The 16,425-nt window shown below is 41.6% G+C and overlaps 1 protein-coding gene across 1 annotated transcript; it reads right to left on the bottom strand.

Annotated features, from left to right (window-relative positions):
• Positions 1-363: 363 nt before the first annotated feature.
• Positions 364-15,239, bottom strand: LOC129845889 (rhamnose-binding lectin-like). Its single transcript, XM_055913814.1, has 17 exons — positions 15,185-15,239; positions 14,858-14,893; positions 14,733-14,777; positions 14,438-14,573; positions 14,180-14,298; positions 12,706-12,750; positions 12,461-12,596; positions 12,281-12,384; positions 3,349-3,444; positions 2,998-3,033; positions 2,873-2,917; positions 2,578-2,713; positions 2,394-2,512; positions 1,043-1,087; positions 797-932; positions 613-720; positions 364-541 (listed from the first exon to the last, which is right to left on the bottom strand). Exons 1-16 carry the CDS (start codon positions 15,213-15,215, stop codon positions 615-617), a joined length of 1,371 nt encoding a protein of 456 aa, XP_055769789.1. The 5' UTR covers positions 15,216-15,239; the 3' UTR covers positions 364-541; positions 613-614.
• Positions 15,240-16,425: the final 1,186 nt, after the last annotated feature.

The raw sequence follows: 16,425 nt of genomic DNA, 5'->3' as shown, positions 1-16,425 counted from the left end.
AAATGTCTCACGCATCCAGGTCTGCTTTGTGACCAGATTAGCTGATGATTAATTACAAATTAGGACCATTAAGGCTGCTGATTTCAGAAGTACTACCTGTCAATGATTTGAGGATCAGGTTCAATTGATTAAAATCTAGTTTGACCATCCAGATCACACCGCCTGAGGTGGTCAGGAAAGTGATCACAATGAGTATTAAACTTGTCTACAACTGCCTAAAGGTGGGCACAGATTACAGACAGCAAGACAAAGGCACGTTAGCCCCAGGTACAAATGAGACGGTGAACACCGTGTAAGAGAGAATACCAGACACATGGTAAGTAATATTGATGTGACATTTAGTAATATACAAGAGTCAACCAGTATCGTCTTCCAGCCACTTCATTTTATTCAGAGATTGTTTAAGAAATGTTTCAGCACAAAATGCACAGGTTTACAATGGTCACTGAAGTTGGTTTGGCGGTTGGAGGAAAAAACAGCACGACCCGATGAAAATGTCCCCAGAAGCCTTGTACATCTTCAGGTTCCCCAGGAAGATATCCTGCAAGACAAACCATCAGTACCAGCATTCTAGTTCCCAGTCATGTGTGCATGAACATATTCAACACTCACATTCAGTAACAGGTGTAAGCCACATCCAAGTACTTATAGGTTCCGACACAGGGGTCACCGAACACGGAGTTGGATACCTTGACGATACACTGGCGCTCTCCGTCACACCTGTGTGAAACAGGTAGAGGTTAACATCACAGCCAATGAGTGCCTACAGGTATATGCACACTAAAGGTTTCAGTACCTTTCTGCCATAGTGCTGGTGGTGGATGGGCTGAGGCAGTTGGTGTTTTTGAGTTGTTTATGTGGGCGCCCAATGGAACACACATCGTGTTGACGACGACCATAGTTGGCACGCTGAATATGGATCTCACCCCGATCTGAGGAAGAGAACGAAGAAAAGGATTACCAAATCTGGTAGTATGTGTGGGCTAGTGACTAACATACGTCTCCACATGAATACACTGTACGGTAGTGTTGACCAGCTTACCACATAGTAGTTGAGAATCAGAGCCTTCACATATGATGCTGCTTACTGCAAGGACAACACAGGAGTTACACAGCACTGGCCAGACATACATTAGCCTGGTGAAGTGTTAGTGATGGGCACTAATAAGGTACGTTGATTTCAGGTGCATTTTAAGCATGAACTAAACTATATAAAGTTAAGTGTGTCATCTTCCCCCGTTATTACCTTGTAGCTTAAATCCCTTATGAACAGTTCAAAATACTTACATGAAGCAAACTGGCTGGCTAGACCTAAACTGGTGAAAAATTTGTCAACCCGCTACACCAAATACATCTTTCTATGCAGTTTGTGCTGTGACATCTGTCAGATTAGCTATAAGCCCTACAAAGCTGTTGGAGTTGTGCTACCTAGTTACCGTTCACTGAAACATGTTCAGTTGTAAATCAGATTAAGTGTGCACAAGCATTAAATGAGCTTAAGCCACTTCCCTGCCATGTTCTTCCTGGCTAAATGATCTAGATACATACAAGGAACAGCAGCATAGTCAAAGATGTTACTGCAAAAAGGGTCAATGCAGATGGTCGGGGTAGTCATTCAGCAGTTTTATGGCTTGGGGGAAGTAGAAGCCGTTCAGGGTTCTGTTGGTTCCAGACTTGGTGCATCCGTACCATTTTTCATGGAATAGTAGAGACCAGTATGACTTGGGTGGCTCGAGTCTGTATGTAGGGCCTTCAGACACGTGGTGTCGAGATCCTGATGGCAGGGAGCCCAGCCTGAGTGATGATAGTGTGTACGGCCCGGTACCTCTGTAACACCTTGCAGTCAGATGCCATACTTAGTGGTGATGCAGCCAGTCAAATCTCTCAATGGTGCAGCTGTAGAATTGAGGTTCGGAGGGCTGATACCAAATATTTCTAGCCTCCTGGTAGGGAGGGGCTCGGCCCTCCGTTTCCGGTAGTCCACTATCAGTTCCTTTGTCGTCTTGGCACCTCACTTCCAGGTCCCTGACCTCCCTATAGGCTACGCTGACTAAAGTTGTTGCAGGCTACATTTTTCAATAACCACAGCTTGTTGGCTAGCTAGGGTTAGTTAGCAGGTGAGGGTGGTTTACACGTGGATAAACACATGCATGTATGAAACCCCTTTTGGCCATAAGAAAACATTGAATAAAACATAGTTAGCAAGCTGGAACCAACCTATTCTATTCCTTTTCTAACTATCAGCATAGTACACTCTTTTACAAAATAGTAAAGTGGGTAGGAGTATTAAACAATATCCCAACATGCCACAGTCATACCAATAGTAAGTTGCATCTAATTATGGATATTGGTGCCCACCACTAAGTATTATTAGCACACATTCAGAGACTGACTTGTTTCTTGCTGTTGGACACAGGAGTATTTGATGTCCAGGTACTTGTAAGTCCCGACACAGGGGTCTCCAAAAACGAAATTGGATGCCGGCACAACACACTCGCTCTTCCCACCGCACCTGTGTGTTTCAAAGACAGGCAGAGGTCATGAGTTCCTACAGGTACACACTACAGGTTCCAGTACCTTTCTGCCATCTTGCTGGTGGTGGATTGGCTGAGGCAGTTGGTGTCGGTGAGTTGGTTATCGGGGCGCCCAATGGAACACATATCGTGTTGACGACGACCATAGTTGGCACGCTTGATTTGAATTTTACCTCCATCTGTGGGAGATGGGGAAGAGAGAATGAAAAGGAGAAAGGTGAGGGACAAAGGAGAGCCAAGTCTGGGTCTCTATGGTGTGGGCTAGTGACGCTAATCTACAGTAGAAACTATCATAGGTGGTCAGTGAGTATACTGTTCAGCAGTGTGGACTAGCTTACCACATTGCAGTAAAGCATCAGAGCCTTCACACGTGATGCTGATTGCTGCCAGGACAAATAAACAGGAATTACACACTACTCACATTAGCTTGGTTAAGTAGCATCATCATTATTACATACAGTACCTCCATCTGTTAGTGTACAGCAAGCTGCAGCCAGCACTGAAACAACATCACACAGCTAGTTCAGCAACATTCAACAGCATATGCACTTGGACCATGAAGCTAGAATTCAGCATTGGTCTCTATACTCCAGCATTTCAGTTATACTTAGTGTATGATAGTCAAGTTGAGCATTTGGTCTCTTATTCCAGGCACACAATGTGACATTTGTTATATGACTTTGTTTTGAATAGTTTTTTGCCCAATAGGAACTGAATGTCCCCCAAATCATATGACATGTACTTCTGTTACAAACATTTTGGTCATATATATTTAAATTCTAATCTTCATCACATACAGAGTTTGTATACTCACATGTGACCACCGTCAGTCTGAACATGCTCATGATTCCAGGTACAGAAGTGGTAGTAACAGAGAAAATGCAACTGATGATATCTCGACTAAATACACCTGGTATTTATGTTATGTGACATGTCCTAATTAAACCAGGTGTATCTATTTGTCTCCAGGTGCACCTCATTGCAATTAGGGGCCGGCGTTTGCCGGTCTTTACCTGGCTATTGGGTCAGTCTCATGGAGTTAGATAGAGGACTCTAGGTGGATAAAATCCATTTTGACATGAACATTGCCATTGAGGGCTTCCAACATTTTAAAGTAGTCATCTAGGTGGGGATCTTTGTTAACCTGTTTGGGCTGCAAGCTGAATATTGAAAAAACTGGAAAATGTGTGCACATTTTCAAACGGCCTCCTAAGAAACTTTTTATTTTCCAATATGCATATATACTGTTGGATAGATAACAGTCTATAGTTTCTAAAAAGGTTTGAATTGTTTCTCTAAGTCGAACAGAAATATTTTTACAGCCATTTTCCCAGCCGAATTGAGATTTCCAAAATGCGATGTGTCTCTTTAAGACCTTCTCTATAAAAGGCCCTTTGACTTGGGACCATAGAAACACTTCACACGCCTTCGTCAGGCTGTAATGCGGAAGTGAGAATTGAAAGGAGTCGAATATCTCGTCCATGGACTGAATAACACACCTTCTTGTGAGACCTGCGCAGTTAAAAAAAAATTCCGGGCGCGAAGCAGAATTTGGTCTCGGCTTCTGGAACAAGGTAGATAACGGTGAATATGATCTCTGACTACGATATTATTTGATACATGTCACAAAATCATCCTAAAGTATGTTTTTTCAATATACTTTAATTATATTATTGCAATTTATTCTGGACTTTAGATGTGATACGACGGAAGAATTTTTTGAAGAAACGCTGAGTAGCGCCGCAATGCTATTGTGCTTGCTAACCAAAGAGGGAAATAATTCGTTCTGGAACCCAACTAAAGACTCTACTGGACATTGGACCCCGTTACAACATTCTGATGGAATATCAACAAAGATAAGACCCAATTTGGGATGCTTTTTCATATATCTGTTGAGCTGTGCTGTGCTAACTGGGCTAACTGTGCTAGGCTAGCGCTTGACCAATGCTAGTGCTGACTTATGCTAGCTTATGTTGTTAGCTAATATAACAATATATTGTGTTTTCGCTGTAAAACACTTCAAAAATCGGAAATGTTGGCTTTATTCACACGATATCTGTCTTTCATTAGCTATCCACCATATGTTTTTCTGAAATGTTTTATGAGGTGTAATTAGTAGCCGACGTTGGTGTATGTATTTTCTCTGGCTACTCCCGTCTGGATTCAGACTCTAGCTATGTGTTAGCATTTTTGGGTAGCATCAATGTAAAACTGATTTATAGCTAAAATATGCACTTTTTATGAACAAAACATAGATTTATTGTGTAACATGTTATATGACTGTCATCTGAGGTAGTTTTTTCTGGGCTCTTTAGGTTGGTTTTAGTTTATTTCGGTTGGCTTGTGCATGCTACTTGAATCATAATTCATACTTCATAATCATATCCATACGTGTCTGTCCACTTTTGTATTTGGTGGTGAGCTAACATAAATATATGTGGTGTTTTCTCTGTAAAACATTTAAAAAATCGGACATGTTGGCTGGATTGACAAGATGTTTATCTTTCAAATGCTGTATTGGACTTGTTAATGTGTAAAAGTTAAATATTTTTAAAAAATAGATTTTGAATTTCACGCCCTGCAGCTGTTGTCATTTTCGTCCGATTTCGGGCTTGCACCCCAAACAGGTTAATGACCTAACATAATGATATGCTCTGCTTTCGCAGAAAAGCTTTTTTGAAATTGGACACTGTAGTTGGTTTAACATCTGGGACTGAGTAGGAGGCAGTTTACTCTGGGCACGCTTTTCATCCAAATGTGAAAATGCTGCCCCCTATCCATAAGAAGATAACTGTTGGTGGCAGTAAATTGCCAGATTTGGCTTCATACAGTCCCTTTTCAAACAAAACACTCTGTTGCGCTCTGCATCCTTTTAGTGTCTTTGCCAACTCATGAAATTATAGAAGAAAATTGTCTAATTTAATAAAATGAATATCGTCTCGATTGTCTCTAATGTAATTACATTTGTTATTTGATTGGAATGGAGCTGCCCGTGGGCTCACGGACACCATATTGGGACACATATAAAGATGATATACTGTGATTATCATTCTCTATGGTCAGATCCCCATAATGTGTTGTTCTGGTGACTGAGCGTATGTCCTCTTCCTCTCAACTGTCGATTCTCAGGGCTGCTGGACAGGTGCCTAGCCCTTCAACGTGCGAGCCCTTTGGGTGTTGCACTTATCAGGCTTCACCGCCACGGTCCGGAAAGGCTGGTCCGAGTGATTTTGTGCATTTATATGATCCCATTTGCCACTCCTGTGAAGGGAGACCCCTGCGCTTGAAGGCAGTTTATTGACCACAGATCCCCAGTACAGGTACTCTACTGTAAACATGATTAACCTGTTTGGGCTGTAAGGGGCAGTATTGAGTAGCCAGATAAAAGGTGCCCATTTCAAACGGCCTCGTACTCAATTCTTGCTCGTACAATATGCATATTATTATTACTATTGGATAGAAAACACTATCTAGTTTCTAAAACCGTTTGAATTATTTCTCTGAGTGAAACAGAACTCATTCTGCAGCACATTTCCTGGCCAGGAAGTGGAAAGTCTGAAATCGATGCTCTGTTCTTCTTCCTGCCTATAAATGGGCACGAGACCTATTAGTATACATGCACGTTATTCACCTTCCCCTGGGTGTCAAGAGGCTGTGAGAGAAGAAATGAGGTGATTATCTTGGTCTGAGATGGAACACATCATCTTGGAATGACGTGTCCCCCATTTGCCAGCAGCATACCACCCTGCATACCACTGCTGGCTTGCTTCTGAAGCTAAGCAGTGTTGGTCCTGGTCAGTCCCTGGATGGGAGACCAGATGCTGCTGGAAGTGGTGTTGGAGGGCCAGTAGGAGGCACTCTTTCCTCTGGTCTAAACAAAGATCCCAATGCCCCAGGGCAGTGATTGGGGACACTGCTCTGTGTAGGGTGCCGTCTTTCGGATGGGACGTTAAACGGGTGTCCTGACTCTCTGAGGTCATTAAAGATCCCATGGCACTTGTCGTAAGAGTAGGGGTGTTAACCCCGGTGTCCTGGCTAAATTCCCAATCTGGCCCTCAACCATCACGGTCACCGAATAATCCCCAGTGTACAATTGGCTCATTCATCCCCCTCCTCTCCCCTGTAACTAATCCCCAGGTCGTTGCTGCAAATGAGAACGTGTTCTCAGTCAACTTACCTGGTAAAATAAATTTTCGGTACTCTGAAGAGCGCGAGGTGGACAGTGGGATTGCCTTTTGTTTAGCTGCCGTTATAGGCGACTATTATCTCCGGCTTTGATTTTATTTGATACATGTCACCATTTCATCGTAAAGTATGTTTTTTCAATCTAGTTTCATCAGATTATTGAAAATTTTTCGGGAGTTTTGCCGTGTTCCGTTCTCTTCCGTTTGTTGACATGGAGAGCTTTGTGCCACTAGGCTAGCGCGCTTGCTAAATGAAGAGGGAAAGTTGCCGTTCTAAATCCAAACAACGACTGTTCTGTACAAAGGACACCTTGTCCAACATTCTGATGAAAGATCAGCAAAAGTAAGAAACATTTTATGAACTCAGAGAGTTTTGAATTGTCAGCGGAGAAAAACAAGGGTGTCCGCTGCCACCATATCTATTCGTTATGGCCATCGAAATGCTAGCTATTAAAATCAGATCAAATAACAACATTAGAGGATTTGAAATCCAAGGCTTAAAAACAAAGGTGTCCATGTATGCCGATGACTCAAGTTTTATATTAGTTCCGCAAGCTAGATGCCTGTAAATTCTCATAGAAGATCTAGATACCTTTTCTGGACTCTCTGGACTAAAACCTAATTATGATAAGTGTACAATGTTACATATTGGATCTTTAAAAAAAAACTGAATATTATTGTAAAAGTTGTATCTTTAAAATGAGCATAACTGATATTTATATAAAAAAATATTAAATGAGCCCTACACAATAAATTACAATTGATAACAGACAAGATCCTGCAACCATGGAGAGGTAAATACCTGTCTATTTATGGAACATTTGCCCTGATTAACTACTTAGTCACATCTCAGTTTACTCACTTATTTATTTCCCTGCCTACAGTAATAGCCAAACGTTTTGAGAATGACACAAATATTAAGATTCACAAATTGTGATGCCTCAGTTAGTATGATGGCAATTTGCATATACTCCAGAAAGTTATGAAGAGTGATCAGATGAATTGCAATTATTTGCAAAGTCCCTCTTTGCGATGACGGAATCTGAAAAAAACATTTCCACTGTATTTCAGCCCTGCCACAAAAAGACCAGCCGATTGTTTGGGGCATCCGGAAAAAAGCTTGTCCGGAGAAGACAAGGTGAGCGCTACCATCAGTCCTCTGTCATGCCAACAGTAAAGCATCCTGAGACCATTCATTTGTGAGGTTGCTTCTGGGCTCACTCACAATTTTGCCTAAGAACACAGCCATGAATAAAGAATGGTACCAACACATCCTCCGAGAGCAACTACTCCCAACCATCCAGGAACAGTTTGGTCACGAACAATGCCTTTACCAGCATGATGGAGCACCTTGCCATAAGGCAAAAGTGATAACTAAGTGGCTTAGGGAACAAAACATTGATATTTTGGGTCAACGGCCAGGAAACTCCCCAGACCTTAATCCCATTGAGAACTTGTGGTCAATCCGTAAGAGGTGGGTGGACAAACAAAAACCCACCAATTCTGACAAACTCCAAGCATTGATCATGCAAGAATGGGCTGCCATCAGTCAGTCAGACCCAGAAGTTAATTGACTGCAGGGTGGATTGCAGAGGTCTTGAAAAAGAAGGGTCAACACTGCAAATATTGACTCTTTGCATCAACTTCATGTAATTGTCAATAAAAGCCTTTGACACTTATGAAATGCTTGTAATTATAATGCAGTATTCCATAGTAACATCTGACAAAAATATCTAAAGACTCTGAAGCAGCAAACTTTGTGGAAAAAAATATTTGTGTCATTCTCAAAACTTTAGACACTGACTGTACTCCTGACTCATTTTTCAAATCATTAAGTAAAAAATATTTAGCTTTATCTGGGACGCTAAACCAGACACAATGTGCCTATCCATATTAATTCATTTGTTTATTTTTATTTAAGTCTGCTCAATCCAAGATTATAACCAATTGATTACCCCAAAAATGGAGGCAGGTGGCAGAAGGACGAAGTAGGGAACTGGTCTGTCTGCCAAATATAAAGGACCAAAACTTGGAGGGGAAAAAAATACCATAAATGGGAATGTATGACAGTTTCATTTGATGACCAGGATGTTGACATCAGTGCCATACAGATTGCAAAATTGTTGGGAAGAGATTTTTGATTCCATGGTACAGGGTGTATCCGTAGATTAAAAACTTGTGCTTATCAGCTAAAGTTTCATAGAATTCTTGCCAATAAAATGCTGAATATTTGTGGCATACAATCAAAGCGCTGCAGATTTTTTGGTGATACAGATTTATCCTGTCTGCCCAGGCGTTCCGCTAGCGGACCTCCTCCCACTGAAAATATTTTGAAATATTTAACTTTCACACATTAACCTGTCTAGCCTCGGGGTTCCGCTAGAAAAGGCAGAGTGCGAAATTCAATTATTATTATTTTTTAACTTTCACACATTAACAAGTCCAATACAGCTAATTAAAGATACACATCTTGTGAATCCAGCCAACATGTCCGATTTTTTAAATGTTTTACAGGGAAAACACAATATATATTTACGTTAGCTCACCAACAAATAGAAAAAAGGACAGACATTTTTCACAGCACAGGTAGCATGCACAAAGGCAATCTAACTAACCAAGAACCAACCAAACTAACCAAGAAACAACTTCATCAGATGACTGTCTTAACATGTTACACAATAAATCTATGTTTTGTTTGAAAAATGTGCATATTTGAGGTATAAATCAGTTTTACATTGCAGCTACCGTCAAAAATTGCACCAAAGCAGCCAGAGTAATTATAGAGACCAACGTGGAATACCTAAATACTCATAAAACATTTCTGAAAAATGCATCGTGTACAGCAAATGAAAGACAAGCATCTTGTGAATCCAGCCAATATTTCCGATTTTTTTAAGTGTTTTACAGCGAAAACACAATATAGCATTATATTAGCTTAATAGAATAGCCTACACAAAACCGCAAACATTAATCAAGGCACGTTAGAGATAGCAATAGGCACGTTAGCGTTAGCGAATAAACCAGCAAAAGATATTAATTTTCACTAACCTTCATAAACCTTCCTCAGATGACAGTCCTATAACATCAGGTTATACATACACTTATGTTTTGTTCGAAAATGTGCATATTTAGAGCTGAAATCAGTGGTTATCCATTATGCTAACGTAGCGTCCTTTTCCCAGAATGTGCGGATATTTCTATTAGACTCATCTATTCTGACCAAATAGCTATTCATAAACATTACAAAAAAATACATTTTGTATAGGAAATGATAGATCCATTAGTTCTTAATGCAATCGCAGTGTTAGAATTCTAAAAATAACTTCATTACCACATAAGGCTTATCTTATGTTGACCGAGTGCCCAAAACCTGGGCGCAAAACTACTAGTACACAGTTCGACAGATATATGAAATAGCATCATAAAATGCTTCCTACTTTTGGTGATCTTCCATCAGAATGTTGGACAAGGAGTCCTTTGTCCAGAACAGTCGTTGTTTGGATTTAGAACGTCGTTTTTACCTCTTGAATTAGCAAGCACACTGGCCAAGTGGCCCGAAGCTCTCCTTTCTGAACAAAGGCACACAACGCAATACGCCTAAAGTCCCGAATAAATTTCAAGATTCTAATTAAACTATATTGAAAACATACTTTACGATATGGTCACATGTATCAAATAAAATCAAAGCCGGAGATAGTAGTCGCCTATAACGACAGCTTTTCAAAAGGCAATCCCACTGTCCTCCTCGCGCCTTCCTGAAAACCAGAAATCGGTGACAAGTCATTCCAAGAGGATGTATTCAATCTCAGACCAAGATAAACACTCAATTTCTTCTCTCACTGCGTCTTGACATCCAGGGGAAGGTGTATGACGTGCATGTATACTAATAGATATCATGTCCATTTATAGGCAGGACCCAGAAGAGAGCATCGATTTCAGATTTTCCACTTCCTGGTCAGGAAGTTTGTGCCAAATGAGTTCTGTTTCACTCACAGATATTATTCAAACGGTTTTAGAAACTAGTGTATTCTATCCAATAGTCATAATATGCATATTGTACGAGCAAGAATTGAGTACGAGGCCATTTAAATTGGGCACGTTTTTCCCCCAAAGTGACAACATCGCCCCATGTCCTCATCAGGTTAATTGACAAGTTATTTCAGTATTGTCCTCAAGCAGCCGGTCAGGAATGGCTGAAAATGCATAACATTGATCTAAAATTGACCCTAGAAATACTGTTGGATATCTGGAGACCAGGTCAGTGAAATAGTAACATACTAACGCTTAGTAAAATATTAACTCAGTCTGTAGATTCAATTAGAAATAAATTGTATTGTTGAAGGATATGCTGCGTAGAAAGCCAAAAAGGGTTGCCAATAGAGTCAAGTGGGAGTTGAGTTGCTGGGCGAAGGATAGAATGAAAGACAAAAATTCCATATTAAAGGTAAATACATTATTGACACCGAGGGACTATATTGTTACAGTTAAACTGATGCCATGCATGTGTTTGAACAAAGGCATACATTCAATGGCACCAAGATGGACATGGTGTCGTACATGCCCTCAAACATTGTTGACCTTGCTGTTATATTGTCCTGGATGTTTTTCATGGTTGTTTCTCTTGTTCGTTGGTGGTGCATAGGGTAGGGAATGTTATTCTACATATTCTCTGGCTGGAATCAGATGGTTGAGGGGCTGCTCTTGGAACTGTGGTTCGGGGGGGGGGGGGGGGGGGGGGGCACATTTGACAGTGTTGGAGATCTCTCGATGTGCCTTTGAGCAGGGTGTTGCACCTGTGTGTCTCTCTGGATCAGAGGATGTTCGATGACTAATTTGATGTAGTTGGGTAGCTTCCCTGCAAGTATGTTTAAGAGCAGAAATAGCCTCTAGCTTAATTTACACTTCGACCTGATCCCATCACGTTTGTAGGTTCCACACATTGTATAATAATGTCTAACCCATCCAGGTCTGCTTTGTGACCAGATTAGCTGGTGACGCATACAAATTTGGACCATGAGGCCTGCTGACATAAGTCAACGGTACTACCTGTCAGTAATTTGAGAGGCAGGTACAATTGATTTATAAATAGTTTGACCATCCAGATCACGCCGCCTGAGGTGGTCAGGAAAGTCTGATCACAATGAGTATTTCCCTTGTCTACAACTGCCTAAAGGTGGGCACAGAATACAAACATCAAGACAAAGGCACGTTAACAGCAGGTACCAACGAGTCAGCTGAAAGGAGAATAATGGACACATGGTCAGTAACAATTGTGACATTTAGAAACATACAAGAGGCAACAAGTCTTTTCTTCAGCCGCTTCATTTAATTCACACAAACAACCACAGTTCAGAAATTGTTTAAGAAATGTTTACACAAAATACACAGGTTTACAAGGTCATTGAAGTTAATTTGGCAGAAAACAGCACAACCTGATGAAGATATCCCAGAAGCCTTGTACATCTTCAGGTTCCCCAGGAAGATATCCTGCAAGACAAACCATCAGTACCAGCATTCTAGTTCCCAGTCATGTGTGCATGAACATATTAAACACTCACATTCAGTAACAGGTGTAAGCCACATCCAAGTACTTATAGGTTCCGACACAGGGGTCACCGAACACGGAGTTGGATACCTTGACGATACACTGGCGCTCTCCGTCACACCTGTGTGAAACAGGTAGAGGCTAGCATCACAGCCAATGAGTGCCTACAGGTATATGCACACTAAAGGTTTAAGTACCTTTCTGCCATAGTGCTTGTGGTGGATGGGCTGAGGCAGTTGGTGTTTTTGAGTTGTTTATGTGGGCGCCCAATGGAACACACATCGTGTTGACGACGACCATAGTTGGCACGCTGAATATGGATCTCACCCCGATCTGAGGAAGAGAACGAAGAAAAGGATTACCAAATCTGGTTGTATGTTGGGCTAGTGACTAACATACGTCTCCACATGAATACACTGTACGGTAGTGTTGACCAGCTTACCACATAGTAGTTGAGAATCAGAGCCTTCACATATGATGCTGCTTACTGCAAGGACAACAGGAGTTAGACCACAAATTAAGACACATTAGCCAGGTGAAGTGTTAGTGATGGGCACTAATAGGGAATGTTGATTTCAGGTGCATTTTAAACGTGTTGGCATGAACTAAAGTTATGCGCGTCATCTTCCACCATTACCTTGTAGTTTCACTTACTTATGAACAGTTGGTAAGCTGGTGAAACAGGTCAACCCGCTACACCAAATCTGTATTTCTATGCAGTTTGTGCTGTGCCATCTGTCAGATTAGCTATAGACCCTATCAATCTGTGGGAGTTGCGCTAGCTAGTTACCGTTCACTGAAACATTCAGTGGTAAACCAGATTTAGTGTGCACAACCATCAAATTAGCTTGAGACACTTCCCTTCCATGTTCTTGCTAGCTAATTGAGCGAGATATGTACATATAACAAGGAACAGCAGCAGCAGCATATGAGACAAGTCAAAAAGGTTACTGCAAAAAGAGTCAATGCAGATGGTCAGGGTAGTCATTCAGCAGTTTTATGGCTTGGAGGAAGTAGAAGCCATTCAGGGTCCTGTTGGTTCTGGACTTGGTGCACCCATACCATCTGTTATGGAGTATCAGAGGCCAGTATGACTTGAGTGGCTTGAGTCAATGAATGTAGGGCCTTCAGACACACGTGGTGTCGAGATCCTGAGGGCTGGGAGTGCGGCCTCAGTGATGTACTGGGCCGTACGCAATACCCTCTGTAGCACCTTCCTGTCAGACGCCATACCTAGTGGTGATGCAGCCAGTCAAAATACTCGGTTGCAGCTGTAGATTTGAGGATCATAGGGCTGATACCAAATCCTTTTAGCATCCTGGTAGGGAGGGGCTCAGCACTCCGTTTCCTTTCGTCCACTATCAGTGCCTTTGTCTTCTTAGTACCACACCGCCAGGTCTCTGTAGTCCCGTGTAGCTCAGTTGGTAGAGCATGGCGCTTGCAGCGCCACGGTTGTGGGTTCGATTCCCACGGGGGACTAGTATAAAAAAAAATGTATGCACTCACTACCACTGTAAGTCGCTCTGGATAAGAGCGGCTGCTAAATGACGTAAAATGTAAATGTCTCTGACCTCCCTGTAGGCTACGTAAACTAAAGATCTTGCATAACCACATTTTATGCGCTTGCTAGGGTTAGTTAACAGGTGGTTTACACGTGGAGAAACAAATGTCTGCATGAAAACCGTTGTGGCCATAAAACCGCATTTAATCCAATAACGTTAACAAGCTGGTACCATAGGGGAACCAACCCATTATATTCCTTTTCTAGCTATCAGCAGAGCTAACTTTTTACAAGAGAGTAAAAGTGGGTAGGAGTATTAAACACTATTCCAAAGTCATACCGACATAACGTTAAATCCAAATATGGACATTGGTGCCCACCACTAAGTATTATTAGCACAAATTCAGAGACTGACTTGTTTCTTGCTGTTGGACACAGGAGTATTCGATGTCCAAGTACTTGTAAGTCCCGACACAGGGGTCTCCAAAAACGAAATTGGATGCCGGCACAACACACTCGCTCTTCCCACCGCATCTGTGTGTTTCAAAGACAGGTAGAGGTCATGAGTTCCTACAGGTTAACAGCACAGGTTCCAGTACCTAACTGCAATCTTCCTGGTGGTGGTTAACACTATAACCAAGGAGTTTCTACAGATAAACACAGGTTCCAGTACCTTTCTGCCATCTTGCTGGTGGTGGATTGGCTGAGGCAGTTGGTGTCGGTGAGTTGGTTATCGGGGCGCCCAATGGAACACATATCGGGTTGACGACGACCATAGTTGGCACGCTTGATTTGAATCTTACCTCCATCTGAGGCAGATGGGGAAGAGAGAATGAAAAGGAGAAAGGTGAGGGACAAAGGAGAGCCAAGTCTGGGTCTCTATGGTGTGGGCTAGTGACGCTAATCTACAGTACAAACTATCATAGGTGGTCAGTGAGTATACTGTTCAGCAGTGTGGACTAGCTTACCACATTGCAGTAAAGCATCAGAGCCTTCACACGTGATGCTGATTGCTGCCAGGACAAATAAACAGGAATTACACACTACTCACATTAGCTTGGTTAAGTAGCATCATCATTATTACATACAGTACCTCCATCCGTTAGTGTACAGCAAGCTGCAGCCAGCACTGAAACAACATCACACAGCTAATTCAGCAACATTCAACATCATATGCACTTGGACCATGAAACTACAATTCAGCATTTGAGTTAAACCTAGTGGATTATAGTTAAATTCAGCATTTGGTCTCCTATTCCAAGAATGCAACGTGACAATTATATATATATATTTTTTGACCAATAGAAATTGAATGTACCTCAATTCATATAACATGTACTTCATTTACTCTCAAATACAAACATTTGGTCATACATATTTAAATTGTAATCTGCATCACATACAGAGTTTGTATACTCACATGTGACCACAGTCAGTCTGAACATGCTCATGATGCCAGGTACAGGAGTGGTAGTAACAGAGAAAATGCAACTGATGATATCTAGACCAAATACACCTGGTATTTATGTTATGTGACATGTCTTAATTAACCCAGGTGTATCTATTTGTCTCCAGGTGCACCTCATTGCAATTAGGGGCCGGCGTTTGCTGGTCTTTACCTGGCTATTGAGTCAGTCTCATGGAGTTAGATAGAGGACTCTAGGTGGATAAATTCCATTTTGACATGAACATTGCCATTGAGGGCTTCCAACATTTTAAAGTAGTCATCTAGGTGGGGATCTTTGTTAAGGAAGAATCACACGGGCCACATTCAGTCGCAAAACCTTTGAGCATTGCAGATATACATTTCATGATTAGAGACAATGTATTTCCTTATTCTACATCTCGGAGAGACATATTTGTTAAACACAGCATATGTGTTTATAACCTTCCAAAATGTTGCATCCTTCTGAATGCACCCCATTATTAATTTCTCCATTATTCATTATACATTGCCAGCAGCATACCACCCTGCATACCACTGCTGTCTTGCTTCTGAAGCTAAGCAGGATTGGTCCATGTCAGTCCCTGGATGGTAGACCAGATGCTGCTGGAAGTGGTTTTGGAGGGGCTGTAGGAGGCACTCTTTCCTCTGGTCTAAAACATGCCCCAGGGCTGTGATTGGGACACTGCTCTGTGTAGGGTGCTGTCCTTTGGATGGGATGTTAAATGGGTGTCCTCACTCTCTGAGGTCATTAAAGATCCCATGGCACTTATCGTAAGAGTAGGGGTGTTAACCCCGGTGTCCCTACTAAATTCCCAATCTGGCACCCAAACCATCAAGGTCACCTAATAATCCCCAGTTTACGATTGGCTCATTCATCCCCCTCCTCTCCCCTGTAAATATTCCCCAGGTCATTGTTGTAAATTAGAATGTGTTCTCAGTCAATTTACCTGGTAAAATAACAGATAACTAAAATTTTAATGATTCAATCAGGAGGGATCAGTCAATTAATTATACTCTTGTGCAAACACTGCATAACCTGTCTCCCTCGCCAGCAGCCAATGAAATTGCAGTGAGCCAAAAAAAACAGAAATCTCATAATTCAATTTTCTCAAACATACAAGTATTACGCACCATTTTAAAGATAAAATTCTCGTTAAACCAACTACAGTGTCCGATTTCAAAAAAGCTTTTCTGCGAAAGCAGAGCATATCATT

Source organism: Salvelinus fontinalis, unplaced genomic scaffold (assembly GCF_029448725.1).
Source record: "Salvelinus fontinalis isolate EN_2023a unplaced genomic scaffold, ASM2944872v1 scaffold_0396, whole genome shotgun sequence".
Lineage (NCBI taxonomy): Eukaryota > Metazoa > Chordata > Actinopteri > Salmoniformes > Salmonidae > Salvelinus > Salvelinus fontinalis.
Note: the sequence above shows the minus strand (reverse complement) of the source record. Positions and strands in the feature narration are given on the sequence as shown.